This window comes from Nicotiana tabacum, chromosome 24, assembly GCF_000715075.1.
Source record: "Nicotiana tabacum cultivar K326 chromosome 24, ASM71507v2, whole genome shotgun sequence".
NCBI classification, from domain to species: domain Eukaryota; kingdom Viridiplantae; phylum Streptophyta; class Magnoliopsida; order Solanales; family Solanaceae; genus Nicotiana; species Nicotiana tabacum.
The window spans coordinates 8045657-8062257 of record NC_134103.1 but is presented as its reverse complement, the minus strand read 5'-3'; the positions used below and the strand labels follow the sequence as shown (position 1 = coordinate 8062257).

The following is a 16601-nucleotide window of genomic DNA, read 5'->3' as shown; positions in this document are numbered from 1 at the left end:
ACCCCACCCCCACTAAAAAAATAAATTAAAAGTTCGTTTTCCTTTTGAAAAGATGTAGCTTTTCGACATTGATAAGAGATGAGTCATACAAGGAGGAAGAGTAACGCCTATGAAATAAAATTTCCCAAAAACTTCCATGAGATATCTCTTTGTATGCACATATAATATGATGATTCAGACCAACAAGAGTTGTGGTGGAGTGATAGGTACTTCTTCATTTTTAATCAGAGGTCTCGGGTTCGAACCCCGAGTATATGAAGTCGCCTTTATTAGGGAGCGCTTAGCCCTCCAATGTAGGACTGCCCCGCGCGAATCCGAATTTAGTCGGATCTCAATACAGATACCGAACATTTAGTGGGAAACCAAAAATTACATAATTCATATTAGCAGATTGCTTAAAAGTCAAGAGTCTTAAATTATGTTTATATATGTATACTCTGGTTGGAGAGGGTTTAAATCTAGACACAGAAAAGGAAAGATGGTTGCATTGTCAATTAAGCTGGTACTTGGTACTGTTGCATCACAGCTAGAGTAATTAATTACAGTAAGAAACTTATTGTGAAGGAAAAAACAGTGAATTCCAAACTCTGGAATATTTAATGCCATGCATTGACTATGATACTTGCCTAACATTATCTCAATTTGGCAATTCAAAGTTATGCTGGAATCTCGACCTTCTCTCCTTTCTACAGTTAATTATTTACTCTACAAAGGATGAACTTTACACAATTTCAATATAAAAAATATACATGTGTACGGTCAAAATCGATTCTCAGTCATAAGGATCGGTCGATACAATGACGTTTCAATCGAACGGTATTCACATGACAAGCTCGAACGAATTCCGAAGTAGAGACGTCGAGCTTCGAACTATAAGACCAATCAACCATTATTTTATCAAATGGAGTCCATCTCATATAAGCATAAGTATCTTTGCAAAGTGTAGACTTTGTTGGCAATATTCTTTGGGACCCAAAAATATTGCATTGTGTGTTGGACATCATTTGCACAAGTTGTATCTCTTCTTTTACACCTAAGAGGTCAAGACTTTTTTGCCTATAAAAGAGAAGGTCATTAGTTCATTTTATACACACCAACAAGACTTGTCTTCAATTCTTGTTTCTTCCTTTCTTCCTTTATTAAGAGTGTTTTGTATGAGAGTTAAGTGTTGGGAAGCACTTGTGTGAACCCTTTCTTTGGAGTGATCTTGTGAGGTTATTCTCTTAGGGTATTTCGGATTAATTAGAGTGTTTACTCTAATTTTGTACTCTCTTTTGTACTCTTATTCTTATAGTAAATTGCTGCTCTCCGCTTGTGGACGTAGGTCACTTTGACCGAACCACATTAAATTTGTGTCTTCTTTATCTACTTTAATTATCGTTGTTATCAACTTCAATTGTCTTTGTTATTGTCATTATACCGTTGTTTGGCTATATTCCGCACTACCCGGGTTCCCGATCCTAACAAATTGGTATCAGAATCGGATCTAACCGGGTTAGTTTCAATAGCCAAAATGACTCTAACAAAGACCTATGTTGAGAAATTTGACCGAAGAGCAAACTTCGGAATGTGGCAATTAAAGATGAAAGCTATCCCAATTCAGGATGGCTTAGACTTGGCGTTGCAAGAAAAGGAGAAGAAGCCGGATAAAATGACGGACGAGGAGTTTGCCATCATAGATAAAAAGGCAAAAGCAGGTATTATTTTAAATCTCTCAAATGAGGTTTTACGTGAAGTTTCTGTATAAACCACAGCTAAAGGCATGTGGAAAAAATTAAAAACCTTATATATGAAGAGGACGGTGAAAAATAAACTTTACCTGAAGTAGAAGCTTTATACAATTCGTATGGGTGAAGGTACCTCTATTCTCTCTCATCTTGACACATTTGATTCCATTCGTATGGATTTGAGTAATATAGATGTTGAAATTAAAGATGAGGATCAAGCCGTGTTACTGCTTTGTTCTCTACCCCCATCTTTTAAGCATATAAGAGATACTATGCTTTATGCAAAGGATAATATCTCTTATAAGGATATTAAATCTATCTTAAAATCAAAGAAACAGATAGATAGTGATATTACTGGGGAAGCTAGTGGAACTCAAGCGAAAGTTGGCTTGTTTGTTAGGGAAAAATCCGATTCCATATCCAGATATAATAATTTACAGTGTCGCTATTGTCATAAGAAAGGTCACAATATTTTTGAATGCTATAAATTGAAAAATAAAGAAAAGCATAAAGAAAGAAAAAAATTAGCACAAAAATGCTGACACCGCCGAAGCTAGTGTAGCAACTGATGAGATTGAGGGAACTATATTTTTAGCAACTGAAACTAGTTTCACATTAGACAATGAGTGAATTTTAGATTTCGGTTGTTCATATCATATGTGTCCTAGCAGGGACTTATTTTCTACATATGATTCAGTTGCAGGTGGAGTTGTCCAATTGGGTAACAATGTTACTTGTAACGTTATTGGCAAAGGTACAATTCGGGTCAGAATGCATGATGATGTGGTGAGAACTCTCGCCGATGTTAGATATGTTCCTGAGTTGAAGAAAAATCTCATATCTTTGGGCACTTTAGAATCCCTTGGGTACAAATTCACTGGTGAAGGTGGAGTTCTAAAAATATTTCAAGGTGCTCGTGTGATCATGAAAGCACACAGATCTGGTTCGTTGTATACTTTATTGGGCTCCACTGTTATAGGCCCTACTACAGTTTCGGTATCAAACAACTTGTCTGATTTTGATGGCATTAAATTTTGACATATGCCCATTGGGGCTTTTGCGGAGAAGGTGGAGCAAATTTACTATATTATCCAAAATTAGGCCAAGGTGGAGATTTGTAATATGGCCATTATTTTGTCAAATGGAGTCTATCTCACATAAGCATAAGCATCTTTGCAAAGTGTAGACTTTGTTGGCAATATTCTTTGGGACCCAAAAATATTGCATTGTATGTTGGACATCATTTGCACAAGTTGTATCTCTTCTTTTATACCTAAGAGGTCAAGACTTTTTTGCCTATAAAAGGGAAGGTCATTAGTTCATTTTATACACACCAACAAGATTTGTCTTCAATTCTTATTTCTTCCTTTATTAAGAGTGTTTTGTATGAGAGTTAAGTGTTGGGAAGCACTTGTGTGAACCCTTTCTTTGGAGTGATCTTGTGAGGTTATTCTCTTAGGGTATTTGGGATTAATTAGAGTGTTTACTCTAATTTTGTACTCTCTTTTGTACTCTTATTCTTATAGTGAATTGTTCCTCTCCGCTTGTGGACGTAGGTTACTTTGACCGAACCACGTTAAATTTGTGTCTTCTTTATCTACTTTAATTGTCGTTGTTATCAATTTCAATTGTCTTTGTTATTGCCATTATACCGTTGTTTGGCTATATTCCGCACTACTCGGGTTTCCGATCCTAACACTATAAGACCAATCAACGGCAAAATCCGATATCATTATCGAGCCAGTGTCCGAATCAGACTACGGGACAACACTGATCGACACAGGCCCCGAATATTGATGCCCCAAGGCAGAACCGAGCTCGAACCAAAACTCGGGATTCAATCTAACACCAAGCTCGAGTCAGTGCCAAGCTCGCAGACAAGAGTCGTTACAACCGCACCAAGGAAGAGAATCTTGGCGAGAATCAAGGAAGAGATAAACAATCATGGGTTCTCCACTATATGTATTATTTTATTATGTTGTTATAGATAAAGTAGTGACCCTCTACTATAAAAAGGGAGATAGACTGCAATAGACACAGGTCCTCCAAGATACATTAAGATTTCACTGTGCTTGTTTTTTCTAATTCAATTCAGCTTTCCCGTCCATCATTCACATTTTATAGCAAAAATACTTAGTATTGTCATTTTGTATCAAAGGAATTTGCATACCTTTAGAACCATATTTAAATTTAACGTTATCCGATTTTTCGAGTAAACAATACATTTTCTACTTCATTAAATTAAAAAGACAAACATTTTCTAACGGTTTAGTTTGTGACCTATAGGAAAGAGGACATACTACCTTTCTTTCAAGGATTTAACTTAATTATACACTCTGATACTTTAAAAAGAATTGCACTATCGGTGTATCTTAATCTAACATGTTTTAATCTGTTATTTTTTGGATTATTATTCCTTATTTTTTAACAAACATTTTTTTATAGTTATTTTCCAAGTAATATGATAATATTGGGGAGAGGTGATTATGCAAGAAATGGTGTTACTTCTTACAAAGAATATGACTCTTGATAAAAGGTGTGGAAGCCGAGAATTATAATAGAAGGTTAGAGTTAGTCGAGGGTTTTTCTTTTTCTTTCCCACCAATACCGGTAATATTAGTGTTAGTAAGGCATTTTTCTTATTCTTAGATTGCTATTATTACCTGTTATTTTTTTTAATTATCTTTTGCTTTATTTTTTTTAGTATCTTGCTGTTGCTATTGATCTAAAAAAAACTCAATTAATACTCCTACTAGTATAAGATAACCAAGAAGAAGGATGTCAACTGTTTACAAAATTAAAGACCCAACCGCACATTCAAAAGGACCTTTATATTATTTTAAGAACAAAAGATCTCTCTTTTTGGAGGTCACTAATAATAAGGCATATTATTATAGCTTGTGCATGAGGAAGCAAAGTGCCTTCTTATGAAACGTCTTTCCACAATTGTACTTCTTTTTGGCTTTTGATGATCTATGGCCTTACATCGGCCATTTCCTAAAATGGTTGTCCCTAATATATTTTAAAAAATCTATTAATTTTAGCCTCTAAAAGAAAAGAAATTAAGATTCTCCATTGAAGGTGTGAGCAGGAGATAGAGTCAGTCTGCCACTATGTAATATAGAACACCCTTTCGTGAAACCAGTAGCAAAAGTTCTTTTGCATTTGCTTCTTTTATAGTATTTTTTTGTGTCACATCCGTTTGTTTAGTACTCACTTTAAGCCTGCATAATTCAAATTCTCATCAAAAAATCTCATATTAGGAGGTAAATTGGTATCTATCAAAGACGACTCATACCTATGACTCAAACTTGAAATCTCTCATTAACGATAGAGGTGTGCTTACACTCACTCATTAACGATAGAGGGGTACTTACCACTCAACCACAACCTTTAATGGTGCATTTGCTTCTTTTGTTATTTAATTTTCTTTGGGAATAAATTAAATTAAGTTCTTTAGTATTTTATTTTTTTGGGAAAATTTTACAGTGCAGATACTAACGTTACATATAATTAAATTTAGAGTGGAGCTAAATACTCACAAAGTAATTTGTTCAATGAACTATTATTCTATCATTAGTTGTCAAAGTAATCAAGTGTCGCCATAATTAAGATTTTGGAGTAACTTGATCAGAACAGTGATAGAGAATTTGAGACCCCATATGTCTTGTGAGTTCGTGACAAAAATAAGAGAAAAATAACAATATAAGTATAGAACAGAGAACTAATTATATAGGATATTCTGAGTAAATATTTTAAACAAAGGCAGTTCTATGAAAACCCCTTTCTGTCAACCTAACAAGAAGGCATTGATGAAAGAATATGCCATTTCATATATATGACATCCCTTCTAGAATATTTTCACTCGTTTACTGTCTCATATACTGACGCGGATTCAGAATTTTGAAATTTATAAATTTTATAGTGACTACAAGTTAATTTACTATAATAATTTCATTCACGGTTAAATATTTATAGATATTTGGTATGAGGTGGTTGCGGAAACTCGAAATGCCATTCAACCGTATATTTTTTTACTATTGTAAATTAAAACGCTAAAGTAGGAGAATATCCCAATTTTGTTGGTAGATTTCTATTTGAAAAATGTATCTTTCAACCAACTGTGTCAAGATATCTTAAAAAGAATTTCTTAACTACTACTCCTTAGAAATGTGTAGATATTAGACAAAGTTACAGAAAAAGGTTAGCCCGAAATTTTAATCTTATTTGACTTTGATTAGTTTCATAAAAAAACCAAGTATTCTCCTTTTAATAAATTTTTAAAGCTCATGAACTACGTGTAGGGCTTGGTACCAAACTTATTAAGTGGGTCAATAAGTTCTTACCGAACATACATAATACTAGTTACCGAGTAACAAACTTGTTGGCATGTTAATGCTTATTACGATATTGTAGTAATTTGTTTCCACAACAAACAACTTTGATGCATAGATTGGCTAGTCCCCGGTCTAAGTTGTGCTTGAACATAGTGAGCCATCTTCCGGAAAAAAAGACCGTTCGATGTATGTATTTCGCATTCACATAAGATTTGGTAAAAGATCGTACCCCAAGAAAGTGTGGTGTAGGAAATTTATCCTATTGTAAGTATCATGAGCTGATTACACACCTCGAACCTGTAACGTATAAGTTACAAAGGATTCCTTGCTCAAAGATGTTCATTTCTATATGTACATATATATCACAAGTCATATAGAAAGGATTTGCACGATATCTAATATATTAGCAGCCAAGAAATAGTGATTCCTTCTTTCTTTCAACTTTGAAAGTACCGTTGGCCTAATCTAACTTCCTACCCAATCGCCCTGGCGTATGTTTCCGAATCAACTACATCGTAAGCTGCTGCATATCGTGTCCGGATCTTCTTCCATAAGGGTACGGAACAAATAGTATCGTTGGGGTAGATACACAAATCACCTTAAATCTAAGAAGCCGAGTCGGTGGATTGGTCCGGATGGAGAGAAAAAAAAAACGAATTGGGGGTCGGCCTCTTGACTTCAATGCGTTTATAGTTTGGGAGTGAAATAGTCTTTTTGGGGATAGAGGGACTTGAACCCTTACGATTTTTTGTTCTCATCTACTGAACTATACTTATAACTTATGCAAATTTTTATTTTTCCAAAAACATTTGTCGTTACTCCAAGATTCCCTTTTTACGGGTCGTTTAGTATATGAGATAAGGATAATAATTCCAAATAAATTTTGAGATTAACTTTATCTCATGTTTAGTTTGGGATACTAGCTAATCCTGAATAACTTTACATTAAAATTATGGAATTAGTTATAATGACCCGGCTAGTCGTTTTGAGTATTATAACCCTATTTCTCCATTTACTGCTCAATTTTATACTTTGCAGTTGTTTTATGACTTACCGGGTTAGTTGGTTCGGGTCCGGAAGGAATTTGGAGTGAAACGAGATACTTAGTCTCATAATTGAAAATTTAAGTTAGAAAAGTTGACCGGATGTGGACTTAGGTGTAAACAACCTCGGATTTAAATTTTTATGATTTCAATAGCTCCGTATGGTGATTTTGGGTTTAGGAACGTGTCCGAAATTTTTTTTGAAGATCCGTATAAGAATTAGGCTTGAAATACCAAAAATTAAATTTTTGGAAAGTTTGAGAAGGTTTACTTTTTGATATCGGGTCACTTTAGTGAGACAGTTTTGGGAACACATTAGAAAATATTAATGTATTGAAGAATTAAAATCAAGATATGAACACTAATTTTCCATTGGATACCAAAAAGGAGCATAGACTTATCTTCTTTATTATTCTTTTCTTTTTCTCAACGGAGTAGAGACTTATCAAGTACTCTAAATTTGGTAAAAAGAATATTCGGATACAACTACCTTATGAATGCGGTCCCCAAAGTGATGGGACCCAATAAGCGATAACTGTGTCAGATCACCATTAGTGCGTTATCGTCACGCATTATGCATGCGTCTGGGACACACAAGAAACGATTCTGTTGGCCCTTTGAGAGAGTGAAAAGCCAAGTTCATTTGTGAGCATTGAATGGGAGAATCAACCATACGCGGAGATGGATATAGCGTGGTAGCACGCGCTATGAGAAAGATTCGTTAAAGTTTTTTATGTTGTCGTGATTCTTCTAAGCCAAAAAAGGAGTATATTCCAAGCAAAAGAAAGTTCTAGTTCTAGTTTAGATAGAGAAAATATCTTTCAACCAAAAGTTAAATTACATTTGCACCCTTAATGTTCCACATATGTGCACATTTTGTCCTCATAGTTTTTCCATGCTTTCTTGCTGAAGCCCCTCTATCTTGGCTCATTTCTACTTTTTCCCTTTTGTTAGTGAATCAAGCTTGTGGAATGTGTTAATAAGGTGGTTGTCGACATGATTAAGAAGAAGTGTGACTTCAATTCTTGTTTCTTGACAAGTGAGATTTGCTCAGTTGGTAAAAGCACCTCCATCCACGACCATTAGGTCCTGGGTTCGAGTCACACTAGAGGGAAAGTGTGAAAACACTATAAATCCTCCTAATTTGGGATGGATTAAAAAATGCTTGTTTCATCTTATTATTGTTCAAACGATGAGTTTGTTTGATCAAACTTTGATCTCTTATGTTAATTGGAAAGATAATTTTTAGCAAATTTTATCTCGCTTCGCTCACTTTTTTGGTCATGTTATTCATTTTCTTGCTGAATCTTATGACAATTTAGGTTCCTAGTTGCTTCATGATTCCATAAGAGCCATTTATGTGTTAATCTATTTATTTCTGTGAGTTCATGATTAATTATGCACCTTTTCTTACCAAAAATATATACAATCAATATAGTTTCTCCATCGGTTTATAAAAGAAATGCAAAATAAAATAAACCAAAGTTTAAGAACCTAAAAAAATGTGATAAGTTATATACGAATAAACATACATTTTGAAAGAATTACATTATGAGATTCAATAGATTTTACTTATAATCTTATAGTAATCTAATATTGATATTAACTAAAGTACAAAATACTATTGCACTCACTAATACATTGTAATAATGAGTATGAAAACTTAACATCAGTTTGCTCGCCGCAGCAGAGTGATTTGCCCATGCTGTTATTCACCGAAGCGCTCAAGGGCAAATATGTATATATGTATATTTACATGATTATTAAAGTAGGTCTATAATTCAAGCAGAAAAAAGTGGATGCAACATTCATATTCATTGATGCACCAAGTGAGAAAAGAGGTATCTTAAATGAATGCCTTTAAACTAGGAGGACAAAAGAGCAAAATATTAAAAGAAAAGACAGTGAAGTCTTTGATCTTATCTTTATCTGATAGTAATGTGTTACGTCAATGCCAGCCCACACTATAATAAGAATCACTCTTTCGAATATTCACAGAATACTTACCTCTCTTTTTCTCTCTGCCTAAAAACAAACCTAACTCATCAAAGATTCGTTTAGTACGCGACGCCCCGACCTCGACCCCTCACGCACCCCACCCCACTACCTTTCTAAAAACGAATTAATCATTTTGTTTTCTTCTTTTTTGAAAAGATATCATATATTGAGGCTAAATCCGGATTTAAAGCATATAAAATTGAGATTTTAATTCTTTTAAATTATTGAGGAGTCTTTTGGTAGCGTATATAAGAATAATATTGAATATAATATATTATTAATGTTAAGATTAGTTACGATAAGATTAGTTATGTTGGAATTATTTTTCATTGACCGTTTAGTTTGATGTATTAAAGGTTTTGAAAGGACAATTTTGTCTTTATACATGTTTATTCATGTAATAAAAATTATGATTGTTAATGCTATGATTTTCTATGTACAAAAATAATAATGAATATGATATATAACTAATACAAGTTTTAGTTATATATTGGTGAAAACAACAATAACAAATAACGGATTAATAACACCAAAGTTAATACATATATTATTTTTTTTAATACATCCTACCAAACGATCCTGAGTGTTAAATTAATAACTTATACATAGACAAATATAAGATCCGAACTAATATAACTTAATTCGACCGAACCTGTACCTAAACACTAGCTCTGCCTATGTATATGTTGTATATATATACACTAATTTTTTTTATGATATTCGAAAAAATTTCAAAAGCTAGTGGCATGGTTCAAAGTGCGGTGGTAATTAATCTGTAATTTCTTACACTAAATTATCAATTTTTTATTCTGTGATAGTTTGAATTTGTAATATGCATCTACCTGCGTTATGCTTTTACCATTAAACTAAATTCTTGGGGGAATATATGCCTCAAACCATTATAAGGGTTTTATATATTTTTTCTAGTGAACCAAGTTTATTCCCTTTTGTGATTCTACTTAGATACCTTTATTCTAAATTATCATTCCGGATCTCTCTATGCTTAGACAAAACAAATAATCTTCCTCATTTAAATGCCTCTTGGTCCCCTCATTTCTCTTCCCACATTAGCCTTAGCCTAAAAAAAGAGTTTCATACTTTCTCCCTTAGGTCAATCATATCACAAAAGCTGGAAAACTCAAAGAAACTTTTCTTTTCTTTTCCTTCCCAAATATGATGATCAATAACCATGAAAATAATTACACAGAGAAAATGCAAAGATGCCAACAATATATTGATGCTTTAGAAGAAGAACGTAACAAGATTCAAGTTTTCTCAAGAGAACTTCCTCTTTGTCTTGAGCTTGTAACTCAAGGTACGTAACTAACACTATTTATTTCAAGCAAAATAACAAAACCCCATTTCTTTAATTTGTCCATTTTATTCATTGTTTGTGAATTTTTTTTTTTTTTTTTTTTTGTTTGAACAGCTATTGACACATACAAGCAACAATTATCTGGTACGACAACTGAGTACAACCTTAATGCACAATCTGATGTTGAATGTTCTGAGGAACATACATCTAGTGATGTTCCTATTTTAGAAGAATTTATTCCATTAAAAAGAACATTTTCTCATGAAAATGAAGAAGAAGATGAAGATGAACGTGAATCTCATAAATCAAAGACGTATAATATTAGTGATACAAGTTGTTCTAAGGATAACAAGAACAGTGACAAAAGTTGTAAAAAATCTGATTGGCTTAGATCTGTTCAGCTCTGGAATAATAATCCAACCCCAGATCCTACCCCAAAAGAGGTAATATAATTTTTTTTTTCCTTTCTAAATTTTGTACTTACTATTTTAGTCTTTAATTTTTGTTATCTAAGTTCTTATTTTTATTTTTTGTGGGATTATTATAGGAATTAAAACCTAAGAAGGTGGCAGTGGTGGAGGTGAAGAAAAATGGAAGTGGTGGAGCTTTTCATCCATTCAAGAAAGAGAAAAGTGCTCCCGCCGCCATCGAACCACCGACCTCAGCCGTTGTTTCAGCGGCGGCAGCTAGTTCCACGGCGGAGACCGGCAGTGGAAGTAAAAAAGAAGAGAAAGATGAAAAAAGAAAACAAAGGAGGTGTTGGTCTCCTGAATTACATAGAAGGTTTTTACAAGCCCTACAACAACTTGGCGGTTCTCATGGTAATAATTAAAAAAAAATAGTAATTCGTTTTACGTTTAATTAATTAATATTTGTTTGTACTAATGATGGTGATTTTTCTTGAAAATTATTTGCAGTTGCTACGCCAAAACAAATTAGGGAACTAATGAAGGTGGATGGACTTACTAATGATGAAGTTAAAAGTCATTTACAGGTTTGTTTTATAATTTTTTGGCTCCTTTCTTTTTCAAAAAGTATTAATCCCTTTTGCTTTGGCAAACGTGAAACATGATAAACTTTGATGTAGCAAAAATTGGGAAAGTGCCATATTATTTTTTGTTTGGTAGTGCAAATTTGAATTAAGGTCCAATTAATAAATTCTAGTACGGGCTGCTTTGGATTATTTGGATATACTCAGATTTTTGGATAACTACACTTTTACTTTCAATGAATTCTTTTTTCATTTCAAAACTAAATAATAATTTATATATTTTTATAAAATAAAATCTACACCTTGACTTTTGCTTTTGGTTAAATTTGGTAACTGTTGCTGTAAATCGTTAGCTGAGCTTAAAAACAAAAAGCTATTTGAATTTAGTAAAATATACGCAAGCTTTCTACAATTGTTTGTACTATTTATTTTTTTGTGGATACCACATCGAGCAATATATATGATCTAAGCAGAGTTCCAATAATGATACATTTTTCCAAGTTATGTAGTAGTAAGTCGAAATTAAGCTGAATAAATTACAACATATTTTTATGCCTATCAAACAATATTGAATACAATCGGTAGGACTAAAAATATTCGCACAATCAAATTAGTTATAAGTTAATTAATGTAAATTTTATAATAAATATTAGAATAATAATAACTAATTTTTCGTTACAATTTCATCATTTTATCTTTACATAATTGTTCCAAGATGTCAAACCTGGCCTAAATATCATATTTTGCCTATGTTACAGAAATATCGATTGCACACAAGAAGACCTAGCCCTTCATCAATTCACAACAACAACCAACAACCACCACAATTCGTGGTAGTCGGAGGAATATGGGTTCCTCCGCCCGAATACGCCGCGATGGCCGCCGCAGCACCATCAGCTTCCGGCGAAGCATCGGGAGTTGCCAATTCTAATGGAATTTATGCACCCATAGCCACCTTGCCAAAGGGTCCCATCCATGATGTATCAGGTGGAACCCTAAAACAAAGGCAGCACAATAACAAGCCGTCGCGCTCCTCCGAGCACGGCAGCGGCAGCCATAGTGATGGCGGCGGCGTACATTCTAATTCTCCGGCGACTTCTTCTTCTACACATACCACCACTGCTTCACCAGTTTACTGAAAAGTGTAGAAATTTTTGTAAACTTCGGTTCTTGTAATATATTTTTGTTCCTTTCTACTATTATAAAATAGAGTCATATAGAGTTATTTTTCGGTCTTTAGAAAACTTGTCGTATTTATTCTTTTATATTTTCTGTGATATCTTTTGAGGATCTTAGACGCAATTTGACAGTGACAGATTTTGAATAATATGGTGGGTTCCCATTGTTTTGGATTATTGAAATCTGGAATATTAGATCAATAATAAGGCATTTAACTTAAGCTGAGTTGTTCTTTTCTTTATAGCAATATCATTTTCATTCGTATTTAGCTTGATTTCGTAAAATCTGATTCTTCTTTAGCCATTTTATTGAAGCATGAGAATTTTCAAGTATTACACAATTTCTCGTAATGAAAGGTTTATAAGAAAGAGTTTAGCCTTTATATACTGATAATGTTTAAAAAAATATATACAAAATATGTGACATTTATCTGTTGGTTTACGTAGGTAATCTATTTTATTTTACTATTATAACTTCTGCTTTTTATTAAGGGGTCGTTTGTTTTGAACAAGTTATCACATAATTAATGATCTCGTGATTAGTTATTTCGGGATTGCTATTCCACTCTTTTATAAGGATAAAAATAACACTACAATCTCGGGATAACTAATCCCGGAATTAGTCGGGATTAATTATTCCACTTTTCTTGATAAAACTACATTTCAAGTTCACTTTGTAAATAATAACAGTAGCAAAGAAGTTTGGATTCCTGTAGCATGATAATAGTAAATGAAGATAATGTAGTTAGGTAAGTATCAAAGTCATTGCCTAGAGATTAAATTATTCTAGATTTTGGAATCCACTTTTTTGCCTCATAATATATATTTCTTATTAATTACTCTAGTTGTAGTGCAACTGTACCAGCTTAATTGACAAAAAAGGAACGAAACCCTCGACCCTTTCCAACCAAAGAAATACAAGATAAAATTAATTTAAAAGCCTTGACTTTTGAGCAAATCTTCTACTATTAATTCATATTATAATGTGTCACAAAGGTAGAAGATCTCATGGAAATTTTTGGGAAATTTTATTTGGCGTAGAAGTTACTCTTCCTCTTTGTCTGACTCATCTCTTATCACATGCTTTTCCTAGCGTTTCTTATCATTAGGATGTACAAATAAAAATGAAAAATCGCACTAACCCGATAATTCGAGAAAAAAATTCGATTATGATTTGGTTTGATTTGGTTTGGTGTTGGAAAAAAATATCCGACTATATTTAGTTTGGTTTGGTTTTAACTAAAAAAAGTCAAATCGAAACCAAATCAACCCGACATTATATGTATAGAAGTTTTAAATATATTTAATACATAAAAATATTTATGGTAGTGTAGTTTATAAATATTTCTTAAGCTTTTTATAATTTTATCTTTTAACGTATTATTTCAAGCTTGAGCTTATAATTTTTGGATGCTCCAATAAGTTTTATAGTCCATAAATGTTAGTAACTCAAATAAATCCTAAACCAAAATCAAATCAATACTAATGCTAATAAAAGACATTCAATTCAATTGTACTATGGATGAAAATAGTGTTGGATATCTATTTTTTAGTTTTTTCATGGTTTAGATAAAATATATAACTTATTTTTCTTTTAGTGGTTAGTCATGTAAATAATAGTACTTATTAGTCATGATTTTAAATTATTTGTTTTCATTATGGCTTATTAACAATATTTATTTTATGTAATTTTATTATCTTTATTGTTGAATATTTTAGTACAATGTCATGACTCATCTCCTATTTATGTTATTTTATTGAAAAATATCTTATATATTTCTGTCTTACTAGGATTAAAGAAATATTTGGTGCACAAATTTTACGTTTTGTGCTATGAAGACTTTATGAAAAAAAAAACCGAAAAACCCAAAAAACCCGAGAAAAATCGAGATTAAAAAATCCGACTTTTATTGGTTTGTTTTGGTAATTAAAAAATTCGAACCAACCCGATCCATGTACAACCCTACTTATCATATTGTCGAAAAGCTACATATACGCAAAAGAAATGAACTTTAGATTTATTTATTTTTGGTTTTAGGAGAGGGTTAGCTGAGGGTCTATCAGAAACAATTTCTCTGTTCTTTCAGGGTAGGGGTAAGGCTGCGTACATCTTACCCTCCCCAGACCTCACTCGTAGGATTACACTGAATTGTTTTTGTTGTTGGTGGTGGTGTTAGGAGAGGGGGTTTCATAGAAAATAAAGAATTTTCATATGATTATATCTTCAGCGACGAATTCAAAATTTTCGCTAAGGATATTTAAGATTTAATATATATGAATAAAAAGTAATATTTAACTTATATACCCAATATAATTTTTCTATGAAAATATTCGACTAACCACCTTTCGTCGATTATAGTTCCTACCTCACTTGAAGACAAAGAGACCTAATTGTCATTAGTTTTAAGTATTGTGTACATACATAGAATAAAGAATTGCGATAGCTAAAATAATATCATCTGGAAGAGAGGACTTGAACCAAATCTTGTGGTGATTTTCTTGAAAAGAATATTTGCCATTTTATTCTTTAATTATTTGATGAATACAATGGTTATATACTACGATTGTCCTCATTGCTGTCGGCTCTTGCATAAAAGTTTGAAATTCTATCACGACTCATATAATTTATTTGGTTCAAAATTTATTATTTATACTTATTTATTGATTTTTAAACACATATCAGGATACGTATATAACAACTCTCATTCGTCTCTGCTTTCAAATACTCTTTTTTAACTTCAACTTTAAATAATGTTTTGCAACATCAACCAAATATTATCCATTAAAGAAGCCAACTAGCCAAGATAATAACGAAAATAAAACCAATTGGAAAACAAAAAACTCCCACCAATTGGTTAGATCCATTTGTGAAGAAAGATAAAAAGAAAAACAAATAGATATATAATGAGTGTATAGTGGTGTACGATAACGACGGTTCCTGGCAATTCGAATATTCCTAGGCATTGGAAGAATATGCATATATAATGGATATTATTATTCTATTTACTGCTAAGTTGGATTTTTATTAGTTATTTAACTAGGTCAATTATAATTATGTTAATTAATAAGGTCTTGTCCCTCATGCATGTTAGGTATCATTTCTATTTCATTGGTCAAGTATATTCCCTTATTTGTTTAGCTTATCTTCAATGTCCAAGAAAAAGATATTCTGATACTTGAGAATCTTACCTTGTCCAAGATTCTATTGGCCTTTTTCTCTCTGCTATTGTAGTATTATTGGCTATTCATACAGTCCAAACATGAGTTTATTGGCTTTTTCTGTCAATCACCACCATTTGCGATTTTGACTAAAATATTTTTAACATTAATTTAAGTTATATATATATTGATAGTGTATATAACCTAAATATTAACTCGACCTCAGTAAATCCATCACTTATTTTGATAATTAATTTTAAAGTATTGCACCGGAAATTCGTAAAGCCGACCCCAACTTATTTGGGAGTGAGGTGTAGCTGTTGCTATTGCTTTTTCCCCCAAATATAATTAACAAGAATAATTAACTCAAATAGACGTCCACTCAACCGTTTAAACTAACAATAGTTGGTGGATGTATAATACATATATAATATTTGTATAATCAGTGTCTATTATATGTATACCTGCTAGAAAAAATAAACAGTGAATCTAACTTGCTAATCGTGTAAAATTCCCTAGAAAAGCATAAGATATATATATATATATATATATATATATATATATATATATATATATATATATATATATATATATATATATATATATATATATTTGATATGGTATTTTGAGTGGAACATTTTTGTAAAGAAAATAAAATCAAATTTTAGATAAATTGGAGTTCAATGATAAGATTTTAAAGGTTAAAGTTATTATCAAGTTAATATTATGGATCCGACTTTTCACCCACTTCTATTTATAAAAACATAAAATCCTAACTTCAAATTGAATTGATCCCTTGTTTGCTACTTGAACTTTATTAAACCCTACATTTCTTGTTTTCTAATATAATAAA

General features: G+C 32.2%; 1 protein-coding gene across 1 annotated transcript; it reads left to right on the top strand.

The window, feature by feature from the left end:
* Positions 1-10150: 10150 nt before the first annotated feature.
* On the top strand, positions 10151-12771 carry LOC107795737 (transcription factor HHO3). The gene is made up of 5 exons (XM_016618413.2): positions 10151-10420; positions 10535-10863; positions 10968-11241; positions 11338-11414; positions 12170-12771. The coding sequence occupies exons 1-5, from the start codon at positions 10279-10281 to the stop codon at positions 12548-12550; spliced, it is 1203 nt and encodes a 400-aa protein (XP_016473899.1). The 5' UTR covers positions 10151-10278; the 3' UTR covers positions 12551-12771.
* Positions 12772-16601: the final 3830 nt, after the last annotated feature.